At 38.2% G+C, this 20,939-nt stretch overlaps 1 protein-coding gene across 2 annotated transcripts in view; it reads left to right on the top strand.

Moving 5' to 3' along the window:
* LOC126278379 (tetratricopeptide repeat protein 21B-like) overlaps nucleotides 1-20,939 on the top strand; it is a 268,639-nt gene that overhangs the window by 74,227 nt on the left and 173,473 nt on the right. For both annotated transcript variants that reach the window (XM_049978456.1, XM_049978457.1), the window contains exons 5-6: nucleotides 11,848-12,083; nucleotides 16,104-16,254. In XM_049978456.1, coding sequence (XP_049834413.1) covers nucleotides 11,848-12,083; nucleotides 16,104-16,254 — 387 coding nt within the window. The remainder of the gene's footprint in view (nucleotides 1-11,847; nucleotides 12,084-16,103; nucleotides 16,255-20,939) is intronic.

Below are 20,939 nucleotides of genomic sequence, written 5' to 3'. Positions count from 1 at the left end.
GTAAAACAAAGAATGGGACAATAGATAGAGAGATGCTGAATGAAACCCATCAGGCTGTCGAGAGAGCGAAGCATGAAGCCTTCAGTGACTACTGTAGCAGAATATTATCAACTGATATGTCACAATCCAAAGAAATTCTGGTCATAAGTAAAGCCCGTAAGTGGCAGCAAAGTTAGTGTACAGATCCGAACAAGTGAGAAAGGAACTGAAATTGAGGGTAGCAAAACAAAAGCTGAAATCCTTAACTCTGAAACTTCCTGGCAGATTAAAACTGTGTGCCGGACCGAGACTCGAACTTGGGACCTATGCCTTTTGTGGGCAAGTGCTCTACCATCTGAGCTACCCAAGCACGACCCATGACCCGTTCTCACAGCTTTAATTCTACCAGTACCTCGTGTCCTACTTTCCAAACTTCATGGATGCTCTCCTGCATGTCTTGCAGAACTAGCACTCCTGGAAGAAAGGAGAACTTCTTTGAAGTTTGGAAAGTAGGAGACAACCTACTGGCGGAATTAAGCCTGCGAGGATGGGTCGTGAGTCATGCTTGGGTAGCTCAGCTGGTGGAGCACTTGCCTGCGAAAGGCAAAGGTCCTGAGTTCGAGTCTCGGTCTGGCAAACAGTTGTAATCTGCCAGGAAGCTTCATTTTAGTGCACGCTCCGCTGCCTGCTGAGTGAAAATTTCATTCTGTATGCTTAACTCTGTTTTCAAATGTTCTTTTGTAAGGGAAAACACAGGATAATTGTCCCAATTTAAATGTTTGTACCACTGAAAAGATGAATGAAATATGTATCAGTGTCAGTAGTGTCAAGAAATATCTGAAATCGTTACAATTGAACAAAGCTCCAGGGCACAGTGGAATCTCTGTCAGATTCTATACTGAATTTGTGGCTAAGTTAGCCGTTCTTCTTCCTATAATCTAGTGTAGATCCCTCGAAAACAAAAAAAAACCTTGTCCAGTTCTTGGGAAAAGAGCACAGATCACACCCTTCTAGACAAATAATCTACAAAACTACCATCTACTATCTTTGGCATCAATTTGTTGTCGAATCTTAGAACATATTCTTATCTCAAAGATAATGAGAGATCTTGAAAAGAATGACCTCCTCATTGACAACCAGCATGGACTCCGAAAACATCAATCATGTGAAACCCAATTCACACTTTTCTCACATGACATACTGAAAGCTTTGCATCAAGGCAGTCAGGTAAATGCGGTATTTCTTGATTTCCAAAAAGCATTTGACTCATTACCACTTCTGCACTTATTGTCAATTGGATTGAGGACTTTTTTGGTAGAGAGGACGTAGCATGTTGTCTTGGATGCAGAGTAATCATCAGATGTAGAAGTAACTTCAGGTGTGCCCCAGGGAAGGATGTTGAGACCATTGATGCTGACGTAGCATATTAATGACCTTGTAGACAATATTAATAGTAACCTCAGACTTTTTGCTGATGATGCAGTTATCTAAAATGAAGTACTATCTGAAAGAAGCTACATAAACATTCAGTCAGATCTGGATAAGATTTTAGAGTGGTGCAAAAATTGGCAACTTGCTTTAAATGTTCAGAAATGTAAAAGTGTGCACTTCACAAAATGAAAGAGCGTAGTATCCTATGAATATAACATCAGTGTGTCACAGCTAGAATTGGTCAAGTCATACAAATACCTGGGTGTAACACTTTGTAGGAATACGAAATGAAGAGGTCACATAGGCTTAGTCATGGGTAAAGTAGGTGGTAGACTTCAGTGTATTTGGGGGGAAAAAAACCACTGGGGAGGTGCAATCAGTCTATGAAGGAGATAGCTTACAAAGCTCCAGGGCCCAGTGGAATCTCTTGTCAGATTCTATACTGAATTTGTGGCTAAGTTAGCTGTTCTTCTTCCTATAATCTAGTGTAGATCCCTCGAAAACAAAAAAACCTTGGATGTCTCTATAGGCCCCCAGGCTCAGCAGCTGTTGTAGCTGAGCACCTGAAGGATAATTTGAAAAATATTTCGAGTAGATTTCCCCACCATGTTATAGTTCTGGGTGGAGATTTTAATTTGCCGGATATAGACTGGGAGACTCAAACGTTCATAACAGGTGGCAGGGACAAAGAATCCAGTGAAATTTTTTGAAGTGATTTATCTGAAAACTATCTTGAACAGTTAAACAGAGAACCGACTCGTGGCGATAACATACTAGACCTTCTGGTGACAAACAGACCCGAACTATTTGAAACAGTTAATGCAGAACAGGGAATCAGTGATCATAAAGCGGTTACTGCAGCGATGATTTCAGCTGTAAATAGAAATATTAAAAAAGGTAGGAAGATTTTTCTGTTTAGCAAAAGTGACAAAAAGCAGATTACAGAGTACCTGGCGGCTCAACACAAAAGTTTTGTCACAAGTACAGATAATGTTGAGGATCAGTGGACAAAGTTCAAAACCATCATACAATATGCGTTAGATGAGTATGTGCCAAGCAAGATCGTAAGAGATGGAAAAGAGCCACTGTGGTACAACAACCGAGTTAGAAAACTGCTGTGGAAGCAAAGGGAACTTCACAGCAAACATAAACATAGCCACAGCCTTGCAGACAAACAAAAATTACGCGAAGCGAAATGTAGTGTGAGGAGGGCTATGCGAGAGGCGTTCAATGAATTCGAAAGTAGAGTTCTATGTACTGACTTGGCAGAAAATCCTAAGAAATTTTGGTCTTATGTCAAAGCGGTAGGTGGATCAAAACAAAATGTCCAGACACTCTGTGACCAAAATGGTACTGAAACAGAGGATGACAGACTAAAGGCTGAAATACTAAATGTCTTTTTCCAAAGCTGTTTCACAGGGGAAGACTGCACTGTAGTTCCTTCTCTAGATTGTCGCACAGATGACAAAATGGTAGATATCGAAATAGACGACAGAGGGATAGAGAAACAATTAAAATCGCTCAAAAGAGGAAAGGCCGCTGGACCTGATGGGATACCAGTTCGATTTTACACAGAGTACGCGAAGGAACTTGCCCCGTTCTTGCAGCGGTGTACCGTAGGTCTCTAGAAGAGCGTAGCGTTCCAAAGGACTGGAAAAGCGCACAGGTCATCCCCGTTTTCAAGAAGGGACATCGAACAGATGAGCAGAACTATAGACCTCTATCTCTAACGTTGATCAGTTGTAGAATTTTGGAACACGTATTATGTTAGAGTATAATTACTTTTATGGAGACTAGAAATCTACTCTGTTGGAATCAGCATGGGTTTCGAAAAAGACCGTGTGAAACCCAGCTCGCTCTATTCGTCCACGAGACTCAGAGGGCCATAGACACGGGTTCACAGGTAGATGCCGTGTTTCTTGACTTCCGCAAGGCATTCGATACAGTTCCCCACAGTCGTTTAATGAACAAAGTAAGAGCATTTGGACTATCAGACCAATTGTGTTATTGGATTGAGGAGTTCCTAGATAACAGAACGCAGCATGTCATTCTCAATGGAGATAAGTCTTCCGAAGTAAGAGTGATTTCAAGTGTGCCGCAAGGGAGCGTCATAGGACCGTTGCTATTCACAATATACATAAATGACCTGGTGGAAGACATTGGAAGTTCACTGAGGCTTTTTGCAGATGATGCTGTGGTGTATTGAGAGGTTGTAACAGTGGAAAATTGTACTGAAATGCAGGAGGATCTGCAGCGAATTGAGGCATGGTGCAGGGAATGGCAATTGAATCTCAATGTAGACAAGTGTAATGTGCTGGGAATACTTAGAAAGACAGATCCCTTATCATTTAGCTACAAAATAGCAGGTCAGCATCTGGAAGCAGTTAATTCCATAAATTATCTGGGAGTACGCATTAGGAGTGATTTAAAATGGAATGATCATATAAAGTTGGTCGTCGGTAAAGCAGATGCCAGACTGAGATTCATTGGAAGAATCCTAAGGAAATGCAATCCGAAAACAAAGGAAGTAGGTTATAGTACGCTTGTTCGCCCACTGCTTGAATGCTGCTCAGCAGTGTGGGATCCGTACCAGATAGGGTTGATAGAAGAGATAGAGAAGATCCAACGGAGAGCAGCGCACTTCGTTACAGGATCATTTAGTAATCGCGAAAGCGTTACGAAAATGATAGATAAACTCCAGTGGAAGACTCTGCAGGAGAGACGCTCAGTAGCTCCGTACGGGCTTTTGTTAAAGTTTCGAGAACATACCTTCACCGAAGAGTCAAGCAGTATATTGCTCCCTCCTACGTATATCTTGTGAAGAGACGATGAGGATAAAATCAGAGAGATTAGAGCCCACACAGAAGCATACCGACAATCCTTCTTTCCACGAACAATACGAGACTGGAATAGAAGGGAGAACCGATAGAGGTACTCAGGGTACCCTCCGCCACACACCGTCAGGTGGCTTGCAGAGTATGGATGTAGATGTAGATCACTCATGTGACTGGGCCTAGAATATTACTCAAGTGTGTGGGACCTGTATCAAGTAAGACTAAAAGGGGATATTGAACATATACAGAGAAGGGCAGCATGAATGATCCCAGGTTTGTCTGATCTGTGGGAGAGTGTCAGAGAGATGCTGGAGAAACTGAACTGGCAGTTTCTTAAAGATAGATAGATGTAAAACTATCCAGAGAAAGTCCTCCAACAAAGTTTCAAGACTCAAGGGATATACTTCAGCTCTCAACATACCGCCTCCATAGGAATCGTGAGGACAAGATTAGGATATCTAAGCACACACAAGAGGCATTCAGACAATCATTCTTCCCATGTGCCATATGTGAAAGCAATGGGAGAAACGCTGATGACTGGTGCAATGGGATGTATCCTCTGCCATGCACTTACAGTGTTTTGCAGAGTATAGATCTAAATGTAGACTTATATTAAATATTGAAATTGAGGTAGTGTGAACCTTAAGGGCCTAAGTCACAGAAACAAAGTTTTGGGAAGAACAAATGTTTGTGAAAATCAAATTTATAGACAAACCATCAGACTCAGCAAGTCACAGCATCATATACCTCGTATGAAAAATAACTTACCCACTTTATGTTATGAAATATTATGCGACATTTAGATTTATGTATTATTCATGTTAATTCCCAAAATTTCCATTACAGGTTAGTGACAGAAGAGTCTTTGCACAGTTCTTAAGTTTGTAATTAATGTGAAATTAGAATCATACATAAAGAACTGACACTTCATGCTGCACACATACAATTTGATCTATTCCAACACTTTCATGGGCTTCGTTATCATCATTTTCATTAAGCACATTCTGAGGCTTGAGGTTCAAATAAAATTGCCGATACACCTCCTACTATGTGAAAACATAGTATTATTACTGTAGACACCAAATTATGTTGTGAACTCTAGATAACAATTGAGCAGCCGGAGCAACAAAATTATGCTTTGTGCTTTGGCCCATATGGAAGTGAATGTCCGAGAAATCGGTGAGCCAGATTTTCATGATATTCACATATAAAGTGTGGAACTACAGATATCGATAAATCTGGTTTACCATAACATCAGCAGAAGTTCGGAGCACGTGTACTTGCTGCAGTCTCAGAATCAATGATGGTATGCCTTAGATCCTTATAGTTCTTAGCGTTTCAATCATTGCTCCTTTGAAAGACAGCTCAAACTAATCTCTGATTTACAAAAATTGTGTGCCCTGCAACACATAACTAACCCCTCCAATCTGAAACATTAGAAATAATCGAAACACGACATGAATGATTAGACAGAACATATTTTGATATAGATGTAGTTACATCCTGATTGTATCAAAACACCTGTGTCCAAATGCATCTGAATCTTAAAAACACTACTGACCAACTGGACTGACTTGAATATTATGCCCAAAGCACACGTGACACACCAATAGTGATTCGCAACAGTAATTGGTGATCGGGCAAAGATTTTTTCCTTTAATGTGGCTTAAACAGATAGTAGTGTATGACTATCTATACTCAGTATGCAGCCAAACTAAACAATACACTTAAAAATGCTAAAAAATTGTAAATAATTTGACATTTGAGGGTGTAGAATCTTCACAAACTGCACACTATTTCTGTGAGCTACTGCACGTCATCTGCTGGTGATGCAATGAAGTGCAGAAAAGAAAACAGATTGTTGAAGCTACATATGAAGAGTGGACTAACATGAGCTCCTACTATTCTGGAAAACAAAATGTAAAATGTATTTAATTGAACAGGTAAAAAATCTACTCGCCAAGCTGTGGCAGAACACACACATAAAAGACTTGTGATTGGCAAGCTTTCAGAGCCAGTGGTTTCGTCTTCAGGCAATGTAAAATGTGATGTACCATGAGGCTCTATTTTAGGAACAATGCTTTTTTTTCTTTTATAAAGTATGTAGAACAAGGCAGCTGATAAAATAAGTATATTAATCTTGCTGATGACAGCTTTACACTCACCAAAGGACAGTCTGCTGAAGAGTTCTGGAGCGAAATTGGAAAGCTCACCACATACATTGATGGGAGAGTACTTAAAAAAACAACCTGTCATAAATACAGCACTCAAAACAATTATAATTTTTACACAATATAGAACAACCACACATTCCCACCAGACGTGTAAATATTCAGTAAAATGCTTGAAAATGCGTATTACGCATTTTTTAAAAATATGGATCAGAACATCAAACACAGAACTAGCGTACACAACATGTGAATTACGCACCATCTGTTACTGTAATGGAATTCTTTCCACATGCATGTCAAAAGTGATGAAAATATGTACTTTTCTGTGATATGGTGACATCTTCTGAGGAAATTCACCTGCCAGAAAAAGTGTTTTGTAGCCTAAAAAAATGTTGCAGGTGTCTTCAAAAGCTTCTTGCAGACCTTCTTCTAGGAAACCAAATTATTCCAGTGCCTTTTTGTCTATTCTGAAAGTAATGATATTCATTTCGATTCATTCTCACTCGGCTCGAAAGCTTGTAAAATCAGGAACACCATTTCATGTCTAAGTTAAAATAGTGGGATCATCCATTCTGTGAGAGTCACCTTTCAAGTTTTTACAAATGAACAGTAGATGGTGCTGTTGAGATGTGACGTTACCCTAGTTTTAAAATTTGCCCTTCATTATTGTTAAAACAATGGTGGCTCAGAAATTGGCACAGAAAAAAGATAAGTTCATTGTTTACAGGGAGTGTCTAAAGATACAATGTTGTGAAGTTTTCGTTGGCTGGTGTATTACAATTTTTGCAAAGGCCTAACTCTGCAACAAAACCTGTACATGCTTTATTCAACTTTCATTAATCAGTCTCCTTCAGGAAAGAATATTTTCAAGTGCTTTGCTGAATAATGCCTTGGTTGTGTTTCCATAACTGATGAATTTTTGTAAACTTTTTGAATAATGGAAAGACTAAAGGTAGCAACATAGTTGAGATGTTAAGTTGTTGATAGGAACATGAACAGGACTGAAACTATTTCAAAGTTTCCAGACTATGTTCATCTTCAGAGATAATTACAAGATATACATGCAAAACACACACACACACACATGCGCGCACACACACACACACACACACACACACACACACACACACACACACAGACCAGATCAAAATCGTACTGGTACTGCAGTAGTGTTTGGAACTGGTGAGAGGAGGAAAGAAGTTGGAGGATTGGAGAGAAGGGTGGCTGGTAGTTGGGAGATGGAGATAATAATCCAGCACGCAGGACAGAAATGTTGCACTATTGAGTTGCCTGTGATGCACAGTGTGCACAGTGATGTGGAGAAGTTCTTTGGGAGAGCCAGATAGAACGGAGGAAGGGACTGTAGAAATGAGGCTGCATATGTGGATCGAGTAAAGTATGGGGTGTGTAAGTTGACGTGGAACTGATGGTATCAGATGTATTTGTAGTATTTTGTTAATAAACCAGACTATAAATATTTTATAATTATGTATTCATCTGATCAGCCCCTGTCTTATAACCACATTATTCTTTGAAGACGGATATGTAATATTGCTACTTTTAGTCTCTCTCTCTCTCTCTCTCTCTCTCTCTCTCTCTTACTCTCTCTCTCACTCTCTCTGTTTTGTTTGAAAGGCTTAAAGTGTGCATGTGACACTTTGTCACTTGTGTACACCTTTTCATTTCTGTTTATTATTATTCTTGCTGCTGTTGTATGGATTAACCTACAGATTTGCAGTTACTGACAGCCACATTAATTGTTATCTATAAGAGCTTCTCATCTGTTTCAGTATACTTAACATATTTAATTTAGTATCAAAACGTGAAGCTATGTTAATTCTTTTATGTATGTGACTTAAGCTTCAGATGCTTACAGAATGAAACTACTCAAAAAATTACTAAAAGTGGTGTCACATAATCATCTTCATTTAAGTGCCATCATCACTAATAGCATCAATGCAAATGTTGTTATTATTATTATTGTTATTATTATTATTATTATTATTACTACGACGATTGTTCCCCTATAGGAGAGCGATTGAACTTGAATTCATAATTTCATCTTCGGATGTTTTTCTTCTTTGCTTCCCAAAACCTCCTCATCCTCTCAGAATGCTCCTTCTTCCATTCCTCTGTCAATTTTTTAGCAGGCTGACGCGATGTTCTTTCCCCAAACTTCACACTTGTGATTTTATGCCGGCACTCGGTGCGATCTTCGAGATTTTTTATGTTGATCTGTTGTAAATCCCCCTTGACTTCTTTCAGCCATTCTGTGCCACATTTACTCCTTGTTATAATATTGAATAATTTCTTTGCTGTTCTGGAGTCTTCCATCCTGTAGATGTGTGTATAAAATTTGGATTGGTGCTTTCTGATTTCATCTGTTATTATGTTGATCTTTCTATAGAGTTCGTTTTGTGGTCTCTTCATCCAAATGCCATTTTTGTTGATTGGTCCGTAAATCTTCCTGAGATTTTTCTTTCCTGCTTTTCTATTTCCTTAATTTTTGAATGACCATCAATCACCATTGTTTCAGTTGCATAGATTGCTTATGGAAGAATCACTGTTGTATAGTGCCTTAATTTTGCGTCTGTCGAAATGCACTTCTTGTTGTAATTCGTCCATGTTAGCTTGTAGGCCTTCTGAAGCTTGGTGATTCTTTGTTCATTGGCAATTCGGTTTAATCCTGAGGACTGTATAGTTTCACCGAGGTATTTAAAATGGCAGACTTGTGCAATTTTACCATATTTTCTTATTAAAGGGGATTTATTTTCTGGCTGCCTTTCCATATATTGGGTTTTTTCTTAAGATATCTGTACTCTGTTTTTTTGTGAAATTTCATGTAGTTTTTCCACTGCGTGAATCACTTCTGTTCTGTTAATGGTGATAATTGCAATATTGTCAGCGAAAGCAAGGCACTTGATTTTAATTTGGTTCTCTTTCTTGATACCAATTTGGATACCCTTTACGTGAGGTTCCCATTCCCTGATTATCTTTTCTAGAACAATATTGAAAAGGATTTGGGATAGTCTGTCCCCCTGTCGGACTCCAGATTTGATTTCGAAGGGCTCTGATACTTCGCCCATGAATTTCACTTTGGCCGTTGTTCCTGTAAGTGTCTATTCTGTGATTTTTTCTGTCTTTTGGTCGATCCCAAATTCTTCCATGATTTTAAACAGGGTTCCACGGTCCACTGAATCATATGCTTTCCTGAAGTCGATGAATGTAACTACTGTGTTTCTGCATTTCCTCATTTGTAATATTGTCTTTAAGCACCAGATCTGTTCCGCACATGAGCGTCCTTTTCTGAATTCGGCCTGGTATTCACCAATTAGTGTATCTGCTTGGGATTGTATCCTGTTTAAAAGCGCTTTGGAAAGGATTTTGTAAGCGACTGGGAGCAGGGAAATTCCTCTGTAATTGTTCATGTCTGTCTTGTCGCCCTTTTTGTGTAGCAGGTGAATTAGAGCGCATTTCCAGTCCTCTGGTATCTGCTCCGTTATCCGTATGTCTGACATTATATGGTGTAATTTCTGCATAAGTATAGGATCATTTAGTTTCCAGAACTCAGCAAAGATCCCATCTTCTCCTGGTGCTTTGTTATTTTTCAGGTGCTTGACTATCTCCATAATTTCTTCAAGTCCGGCGCATGTGAGTCTAGGTGTGTGAATACTGGAGAAGAGAAGACAAGTTTTTCTTGGGTTGGTTCGCTGTTGAGGAGGGAACTGAAATATTGGGCTAAGATTTTGCTGTTATTTTTCGTATTGGTTTCCAAAGAGCCATCGGGTTTCTTGAAGCACAAGGTAGGCGGTTGGTATCCCTGTAAGTTTTCTCTGAAAGTCTTATAAAAATTTCTTGTATTATTTTTTATGAAATCCTGCTGGGTTTCAGAGAGTCTGTTGTTGTCATAACCCCATTTTTTGTTTCTAATTATTTTTGAGGTCTGTTTTTGGGTTTTAAGAAAGTTCTCCCAGTTTTCTTCAGTTTTGTGACTGCAAATTTTTTTCCATGCAGTTATTCGGTTATCAACTGCCTCATCACAGGTTGCATTCCACCAGCGATGTTTCCTGTTATGAGGGGGTTGTCCTAATTTGAGGGCTTCCTGAATTTTCTCTGTTACTTTCTTCCAGTCTGTTGCTTTTTCCTGATTAATTTGCATGATGACTTTTTCTTTGTTGAGTTGCAGATATTCCGGATCTGGTTTGGTACTTTTGGGTGGCCTTTTTAACATACTGTTAGGTTGGAATTTTGTTTTTATTTGGAGAAGATGATGATCTGATTCAAAGACACCTTTGCGGGTTCTGATGTTTTGAATTTCTGTTATGTTTTCTTTGGAAATTGCGACATGGTCTATTTGGTATTCACCCTGTCTAAGACTGGGTGATCTCCATGTGGTTAATTTATGTGCAGGTTTTTGAAACTGGGTACTTATTATTTTAAGTCCAAAGTTTCTGCAGAAGTCGATTAGTTTTTCACCATTCTTGTTGGTACGTTTGTGTTTGGTGTGGGGTCCAGTGGTATCTCTGAATTTTTTTTCCTTCCCTAATTGTGCGTTAAAATCGCCTACTCCAAGATTTTCACATGGTGCCTAGGTACTTTATTTGTTGTTTCTTCTAGTGTTTCCCAGAAATTGTCCACTGTTTCAGGGTAGATTTTATTGTGGTGATTTGTGAGGGCGTGCACATTGATCAAAGTGTATGCTTTATTAGCTGATTTTACTGATAACAGGAACACTCTTTCATTGGGAGACGTGAAGTCAATAACTGAGTACGGCGAATCCTGTTCCGAAAAGTGGTAGTTTGTCTCTTACTTTTATGGCAGGTTTGCCCTTGTAGATCCTGTAATTCTCTGTGTTAAAGTATCCTTCATCTGTGAATCTTGTCTCTTGCAGTGCAGTGATTCTCAGGTTAAATTTTCCCATTACGTTGGTAAGTTGCTTTAATTTGCCTGTTTTAGTGAGGGTGTTCACATTAATTGTACCAATAAAATTTTTACGTTTCGTTTTGAGAGTGTGAGGAGTTTTTGAGAAGCTCCGATTCTTCTCCGCATGGTGTCCCTGATCCCCCAGAATCCGATGATTAGGTGAATCCAATCTATCGACTGGTGCCTGGGGTAGTGACTCTGTGGTTGTCTTTTCCATCATGCATTCAAGTTGAAGTTTAGTTTTTGTGGTGATCTCTGTTGAGGCCACAGGTATACGACACAATTTTTGAGTTCGAGAAGATTTTGTGCAGCCGCCTCAACTAGAGGAACAGACGCTGACCACTGGCCGCCAGATGTTGTTATAGAATATAAAATATTGTAATTGTAGTCAAAATATGTGCAATTTTTACAAAAGGAGAGCTTGTTGTACATGATAATGTTATTTAATGTGTGTGTTAGAAAATTATTTTGAATGTAACTGGCACGTATTCCATTAATGAATGTTATAGATGGTGGTGGCATTGTGTCGGGATGGTGACTGTGAAGGCACAGCTGCAGGGTTACAGCAGTACATGTCAGAACTTGAGCGCCGTGAGCCGAGAGGAGCAAAGCTGATGTTAGAAGCTGCACAACTGTTTTCAAGATGTTGTGGACGTAACAGAACTGTTCTGGCAGAGACTCGACATCTTGTTGAAAAGGCTGCACAACTGCGACCTGGTATTGATGCTGCATGTGAACTTGGAAGGCAAGCTGCAGTGAATGATTTTCAAGTCTGACATATATGCTCCACATAATTAATATGAGGAGTAAACATAGCCACTCACTGTATAGGTGAGGCATTAAGTGATCAAAAGCCACGTAAGGAATACTCAAATCATTGCTAAGCTTTTGGGCATTGTTCTTCCTCATAGCAAACTTATTTCTGAGGGATAACAATGTCCATAAGCTTTTCAGTGATTTCAGTGTTATTTTTGTGTGTGTTGACTGCTCAGTCTCTCAGCTATTGGTGAGTGTTTGTCCTTACTCCTTCCATTGTTTGTACTCCATCCAGGACTTAGCAGTATCATAATAATATGTTTCCCATGTTAATCAGAGATGCTCAACACATTTGTAAACCAATTAAACATGATGTGCAAACATGCTTTTGATATATCCAAGACTTTGAAATGTGTATATTAATACAAAACTGTGTGTCAGAGTAGTTAAAGGTAGTGGACTCAGGTGTAATTGTATCCTAAACATTGTGTGCCTACTGAGTGAGTTTGTACAATAATTAGAATAATGTAATTACATTTGGGGTGAGGGAGGGGGGGGGGGGGGCACTCTTCCATTACACATTCACTGTGAATTATGTTTTCCATGGTTTCCCCGTAACATTCCAATCAAATATGAAGGGGATACCTTCAGCAAGTTCATGTCTGACTGCTCTCTCCATCACCTCTAAGTGTTCAAATACCATGTACAGATCAGTATTGGGCAAGCAAGCAAAGCTTTCTTGTGGGTCTGTATATGTCACTTTTTACTTGTTGCATTTTTTTTTACTGCACTCATGCATTCTTTTATGAATCTTACTTCTTATTTAGTTAATTTCACTTACTTCTGCTGCAGTATGCACTATTGCCATGGTATTGTGGAGTTTGTTATGCTTGATATTTGAGTGACTTAAATATTACTGTACTCATTTCCAATTAATTCCACCAATATTTATACCAACTGGATCGCCTTTATTTTTGAGAGATCAAGAATAATTTCTACCTTGGTGTTGCGTGGTTGAATAAGACAACTTTTAACATTTTAAGTGTGTTAATTTATCATTGTTGTTTCTCAGTTGTGTTACTTTTCATATGAGAACATGAAATACCATAAAGGTCAGGGGATAATGCATTTATGTCATAAGTGGGACACAGTTTAAAGCTAGAAAAGCCCTGATCACGATTAGTGCAGAAGAACATTTCAAAATTTCAGCCATTGAGCTGACAAAATTTGATATCCATAAGAAGTTAATCATTTTATGTGTGTACCAAGTGATACTCTGAGATGAAAAGGTTGGCACAAGAGAGGAATTTGTGGTTGGCCACAGTCACTTACATGGTGGCAATGGGGACACCTTTTTTAACATAGCATCAAAAATCCTGGACATAGTCCAATTTCACAAAACTAACATAATCTTATATTTATATGTTAATGTAAATGTGAGCATTACAGATGAAATTGGAAACAACTTCATAAACATTTTGAATACTTTTGAAGTGGTACAAATGGTAAGCACTGCCTCAAGCATAAAATATTCAGCATCACCCTTAAACATGTATTTTCCTATATCACTGAGAAAAACTGCAGCACATGTATACAAGATCTTGCCCTTTTGGATTATTTCTGGCAGGTAATAAAACTTAAGACTGGCTTGGAAAATCTCACAAAACTGTGCATCACAAAATAACTTTGAAATCAAAAGTACATACTTTTTGAAGGGTACCAGCAAACCAAACGTGCAATGAAGTGTATAGAGAATCCAATGTGGTGCAATACTGTCCCAACTCCACACACCATGAAAACTAATTTTTGAGGAGACATTTCCAAAAGTGATCTCTTCAGCAGTAGCAGTGGCAGCAGCTGCTGATAAGGAAAATAAATAAATTACTACATTTATTTGAAAGTCCTCCATAACATTTAAATATTTTAGCTTCGTACGAAAATGTTACATTTATCCGTGGCAACTAATTTATAATCATGGCTACAAAAATATATACAGGAAAGTAGTGCTTGCTGGAATAAAAGACAAAATAATATATAATGCAAAAAATAAAAATTAAGTAACAAGTGACATCACTAAAGAAGAAACTGGGAAAGGTGCACGAAGTTGTACATAATGTAAGGGCGAGACAGCTACTCATCTATAATGGTGTGATGTGTAGCGCGTAGATAAATATAACAGAAAACAGTGTTCACACTAGCTTTCAAGCTCTTATACTATTTCAAGTAGAAGTACACACAGCCACCCAAACAAACACTGTCACAGCTGTGGCAGTGCTTGTTTGGATGTCTGTGTGATAGTATGTGTGAATGTGTGTAATTTTACTAGAAAAACAGCAAGTGCTCAGAAGCTAGTGTGAATATTGTTGTCTGTTACACGTGTCTATCATCATCCGCTCTAGGTGAGTGGTTGCCTTTCTCTTATTTTATGTATTGTTGCAAACAGGAATTTCCATTATTGGAATACAAGTATAATATAATATACATATCAAAGTTGGAAGTAGGTAATAAGACATCCGCAGGAACTTTAAAACTGTGCAAGTGACTATTTTTTGGTATTGCAACAAAATTTCCCTGTAAAAGACCAGAATTCCAGTAGAGAACATAAAAGAAACTGTCAAGGATGTTCATAGCTGAACAGTACATAAAAACTAACATTGAATATATCAAACAATAGAAACTCTAGGTGGGTATGTTAACAGTGTGGGAAAAGATAGATCATTATTCACTATAAAGAAGACACATCAAGTTGCAGACAGGCACATTTAAAAGACACTCATATGTAGCTTTCGGCCACAGCCTTTGTCAGTGAAGAGACACACACACACACACACACACACACACACACACACACACACACAAGTATCAGTGCTAACATCTTAGACTGGAATGCAACATCATTCAGGATGCAATGTGATGTATTCCGGCCTGATGCGGCAGTCTTGTGTGTGTGTGTGTGTGTGTGTGTGTGTGTGTGTGTGTGTGTGTGTGTGCGTGGGTGGGTGGGTGGGTGGGTGGGTGGTGTGCGTGTGTGTGTGTGTATGAATGTTGTGTGCGTGTTGCCCTTGACTGACATAGGCTGTGAGCAAAAGCTGCATTTCAGTGTTTTTTAATCGTGCCTGTCTGCAACTTGATGTGTCTTCTTTACGGTAAGTAGCAATATGTCTTTTCCTACATTGTTAACACTGAATATAAATAGCCAGAATGGGCTTTGGTTTAAACATGGAAACTACCTCTGTCACATTAAACATAAATCACTCAGTTCATAGCAGCATGATTCTTTTGTAGGGATCAAACGAATGATGCAGGGGCACACTTTTCATATTGCAGAAAAGACCATAATAATTATAACTAAAAGTAGAAGTAAGACTCAGTTTAAAGGACCGTTTAAAAAATTGATATTATTACAGTGCTAAGCGAGTACATCTGCCAATCCACTGTGAACATCAGGAAAAACAGAAGCATGTCGCTAATGTCTCTATACTTTATCATGAAGCAGAAGTCGGTTTAGACTTGCATTTACAAGGAGAAATGCTTTCTGCCAGATAATCATACCATCAAGAAATGTAGGGCAAAATGGTAATGTCTCACCAGCTTTGTGAGCTCACCATCCCACTCATCAACAGGGGATGCTTACTCAGTTTTTGAGACAGACACAAGAGTAGACATAGAGGTTTAACAGAGGCTTCACAGTGTGTTCATGATCTTGAACTCACCTGCAAGTATGTGTGGCAATAAGTGTTGAGGGTCACAATGAAGAGTTTGTGTTAACTACCTAGCTTATTCCAAGTACACCTAAACAAAGTGGCTTCACTCACTATTGTCTAAATTGAGTAGGATAGTGCACTTACTAAGACACTGGCCACACGTTTGGTAGGGTGGAGTTTCATGCTCTGTTCAACCACCTTGATTTGCTGGGTTGGTTTCTTTAACAAGGCTACTGCTGATCACCTGTCCTATCCTTGTCAAACACGTCTGTATATATTTATAAATCTGTACAACTGTGTTACAGACAGAGTTTTCTCAGTGGAAAACTAGCAGAAGCATTACGGCACTTCCGTGCTGCTACACGTGTCGACAACTCATCTTCAGCAGCCCTCACAGGTCTCAGTCGTTGCCAGATGGAGGAAGGAGGTGCCTCAGCTGAGCAGGCTGCACGACAGGTGATACAAATTTTTGATTTTATTAGTACCAGTCATTAATTACAAGGTTTTATGTTAATCCTCTTACCTTATCAAATTAGGTATGCAACACTGATGTATCCAACCGTATTTCAAATGAAAAGTAGTGACAGATACTCACGTAAGCTTGATACGAGGTAGGCAAAGATATATAACCTCTGCATTTGTGCCTTGTCCTGTGGTAGGTCAAGTCATCTCAAGAACAGCAGCAAGATATTTTGCTGAAATGTAATGGTGTAAGTGCTGTTAAAGTTCAAATTCCTCACCTACATCTAATTTTCTTTGTCTGAGTCTCAGTTTGGTTTTCATAAAGGATTCTCAACTAAAAAAATTCACATATGATCTTACAAATGTCTTGAGAGAGCAAAGGACCAAAATGTATTGTATTGGTATATTTTGTGAGCTTACTAAAGCCTTTGATTGTGTGCGCCATAAAATACTACTGGGAAAACTGGAATGAACATGGATGAAGACTTACCTTCATAACAGAAAGTAAAGGTTAACATTAACAAACTATTATCATTACTGAACCTACTTCTGTTCTCGATCCAGATAAATGGTTTTGTAATGATTTAAAAACCGTAAACATAATCGATCAGTATTCCAACTCAACCACACACTATACAGATGACACTTTAGCAGACGTACAGCTGGTTAACACCCAAAGACTCACATTTCTGTTGTTGTTATTATTATTATTATTATTATTATTATTATTATTATTATTAGTAGTAGTAGTAGTATTTATTTATTTTATGGCCTTCATTGTAGCTCTGTAGTAATTATACAAAGGTTAAAAAAAAGTTGTTGTTCAGTAGTGCAATTGGTCCAATAATAGTTCAAAAACACAGTGGTTATACAAAGACTTATTGTATTTTATTGTTATATAAAGGATTTTTTGCTCTTCTGTCTGCCCAGTATTTTCATTCTTTCAGATATTTTTCTTTCTTTGTTTGAAGTCCCCATTTGTGTAGTCTTTTTTATTGTTCTATGTTTGCAGTGTGGTTTGTGTGTTGCATAACTTTGGTTTTGTCTGCTTTGTTTTTTAGGTCATCTACTGTAATTTGGAGTTCTCGTATATCTGACTTAATTTTTATAATTCATTTAATGTTGCCCTCACTCTTCCACAATTTTTCTATTACTCCCTTACTCTTACAATACGTTGATTAAATTATATGCAACTGAGGATGATACAATAACAAAAGTTGAAGATTCTCATACTAATTTTTTTCTGGTGTTTTCATTAGATTCCCAAAGAATGAGAGTGTGTCTTTGTGATCATTCTCATTACTGGTTCTTTTTCCTTATGTAGGCTACTGTTTCATTTGAAGATATTCTCTAATGCCCATTTACCTGGTATTGTGTAATCCTTATTACTCTTATTTCTGCCTGAAGTATTCTGCATATTTTTGCTTAATAGTCATTTTGAAGATGGATATAGCTGCAACTTTTATTTTTGGTAGTGTAACTGTTTTATGAGGTTTTAATTTTGCAGTTATCAATAGGCTCATAACGTAATTTGGTTTGTTCAGTGTTTTATTCAGTTTGGCCATGTAGGTTTTTCTTTTTGGTTGTATGTCCTGATTTCACTTAAATATTTGCGTTTATAAACTGTTTTGATTTTCTGCTCTTCTATTATAATTTTGCTTGCAAATGGTGGGTCGGTTAGCATAACCTCTGGGTCTTTTTTTTTTTTTTTTTTCTTTTTCTTTTTTTTTTTTTTTTCAAATGGCATTCTAGGGCTGATTTTCTGTATTATTTCTTGTAGAAATTTAACTTTCTGCTTGAATTATTGAATGTTGGTGGCTAGGAGAACCAGATTACCACCAAATCTCAAGCAATTTAAACTTATATAATTTTTCTTGCTTCGATTTCTTATGTTCTTTAGGTTATCCTTGTACCATTCTCTCATTATATTTCCAGCACACAGTTGATTTAGTATTGGTGACAGACAGCCACCTTGTCTTGTACCTGTTTTTATGAGGAATGGTCCAGAAATATCTCCTGTAAACTTTACTTTTGATTTAGTGTTGGTTAGAATAAGTTCCACTGGTTTAATTAATTTAGATGAAGTCCTAGATTTCTTAGAATTTGTAGTATTGAGGATCTGCGGAGACAGTCGTGTGCATTCTTAAAGTCTACAAATATCATAGCCAGAGGTTTGCAGTATTTCCTGTAATATCCCATAATTAATTTAAACTAATCATGACAAAAACATTTAATTGACTTTTGAACTGTGAAGCACCCAAGGAACTTTTAAAAATCAATGTAAATAACCAATAAAAACCAAACCCAACAAATTAGACCCTCCAAATTTCCAAGAAGAAGAAAAATGAACCAAAGGAGAAAAAAATTGTAAGGCATGTGGAGAATACCAGGTTGTTGTTGAAATGGGGAGATATCCTAAAGACACAGTCTAGAGCTCTTTACACATGGCTCTAGCAAAAATTTGGATAACTGAATAATTCCTTGAACATTGGGAAAGTGGCCCTCATTCACCCACTACACAAGAAGGGGGATTCAATTCACTTTGGATAATGGCCATCCCTGGGGAATCCAATGAATCTGAAATTCTTAAGCCTTCCAGTCTTAAGTAGAGAATTGATATTGTGTGTTGCTATTGAGTTTATTTGCTTGTGATAATCTTCTTTTCTGTGTTAGTGCACATTTGAGAGACTGGAAATGGTCTGATTCATTGCTGTCGACCATTGCTGTATTCTAGTTGGCTATCCACCGAATCTGACACGGCCTTTACATGCTGGTTTGGGCAGGATGGTGGTATTTTTTTTCTTTCTAAATGACATTTCCATGTTTGACGTTAGGAGGCCTTCGTTGAAGCAAGCTCCGATTTTACAGCTATAGTTGCTAACCATAGACTCATATTATAAAATTTTATAAAGGCTGACATAGCTGTTTCTCAAACTACATGTACTCCAAAATAGTATTTGTTGCTAATACTGAAAATCAGTACCAGTTAAACTCTGATTATTACAACCATACTATTGGCAACAAAGATAATTTTCAATGTGACATGACGTAATATAAATGGACCTAAAGGGATTGATTTTGGTCGAGCACATCATTTGAATTATTTGCGCTGTGGTTCAGAGGCCAGGACAGTGCAGCTGTGATGACTGACTGGAGAGTGTGTTGGCCCATAGAGTATCGTGACTGGGACCACGCAGAACTGTCAAGTCTGTCTGCTAACCAGATGTGATGTCGTGTCTGCTTGGCTGTGGTCACAAATAGATAAATAGCATTGTATATATTTGCAAACATCAAGCACAAACTATTGTAATTACAGTAAAGCACAGTACACTGCCTTAAGGAGAAGAAAAATGAAACAGTGGATATATAGGTATATTATGGTATGTAAGAGTCTTAAGTTACAATACTGAGAATGTTCTTTTAAGGGAAATTTAGTAAATAATTAATAACTATTGTAATTTTACAATAGAGATTGACCTGACAGTTAGTAGTGCTTCTCAATACACATTGACTGAGCTAGTTACATGCTCTTTTACTTAAATCATTAACTTTTGAGAAAAATTTTATTGGGCATTTGGTTACACTGCCCAACACGATGTTCTTTTCAGTGACTGCTTCACAGCTTGTGCCATCTGGATCCTTCCCACCAACACCAGCTTTTCTGAACTGCACAGATGGGAACTCTCCCTACCATATATCCTTCATTCTCGTAACCCTACTTGCCTCAACATATGTTAACCACTTAACCCCATCCCTGTTCCCATTCTAGCACTACACAGCTCTCTGTTCCACCAACACACCCACAGTCTGTTTATTTCTCACCTTTTCCACTTCCCCTCCCCCACCCCACCCTCTGTCCTCCTGACTGCACCTAGCTGCCCTACTCTCTTCCCACCTTGTCCCTGTATGCTACCACAAGCAGCACTTTACTGTACCCCATCCCTACCTTGCTGTTCCTCCTCCTTCCCACACCAGCCTCCTCCTTACTCCCACCACCCAGCTGCTTCTTCCATTACGCACTGCTGCTTGCACAAAATTGGCTTCCAGAGATTGTGGTTATGTGTGTGTGTGTGTGTGTGTGTGTGTGTGTGTGTGTGTGTGTGTGTGTGTTTTGTCTATTCTGATGAAGGTATGTGTCACTGAATGCTTTGTTTGACAGTCTTTTTGTTGAGCCTATCTATGACTGAGCAGCCCCACTGTATGGTGAGTAGCAACTATCCTTTTCATAATATTGTAATTATTCCATCCTGAATTTTCCATTGCTTGAGAGTCGCATTTTATTATGTTAGTGTCGATTTGACATGAGGTGTAAACAGTTCCTGTGTTTTCCAGTTATTTTATTTGTGTAGTGTGTTTACTAATTATTGAGCTATTTTTGTTCAACTTCCTTCATAGTTGAGTGTAAGGGGTGAATCGACATTAGGAGATTTAAAAAATTCAATTTTTTTATTGCCTAAATTGTTAGTTTAACTGTCAAAATTTCAAAGCGAAATTCGAATTTGTTTAGATTTTATGAGCATAGAATCGAGTGCACATAAATTATGGTGACATACTATCATATGATTTCTACGGATGAAAATCCTCAGCATGAGTATTGCCCCGAGGGAAAAGACAGCTGGTGCGAGTGGCAGATACGAACAGCCCTAGGAAAGGACAGGGTGTGTACAACCTGGGACAAC

Source organism: Schistocerca gregaria, chromosome 6 (genome assembly GCF_023897955.1).
Source record: "Schistocerca gregaria isolate iqSchGreg1 chromosome 6, iqSchGreg1.2, whole genome shotgun sequence".
Lineage (NCBI taxonomy): Eukaryota > Metazoa > Arthropoda > Insecta > Orthoptera > Acrididae > Schistocerca > Schistocerca gregaria.
This window is presented reverse-complemented; position numbering and strand designations above follow the sequence as displayed.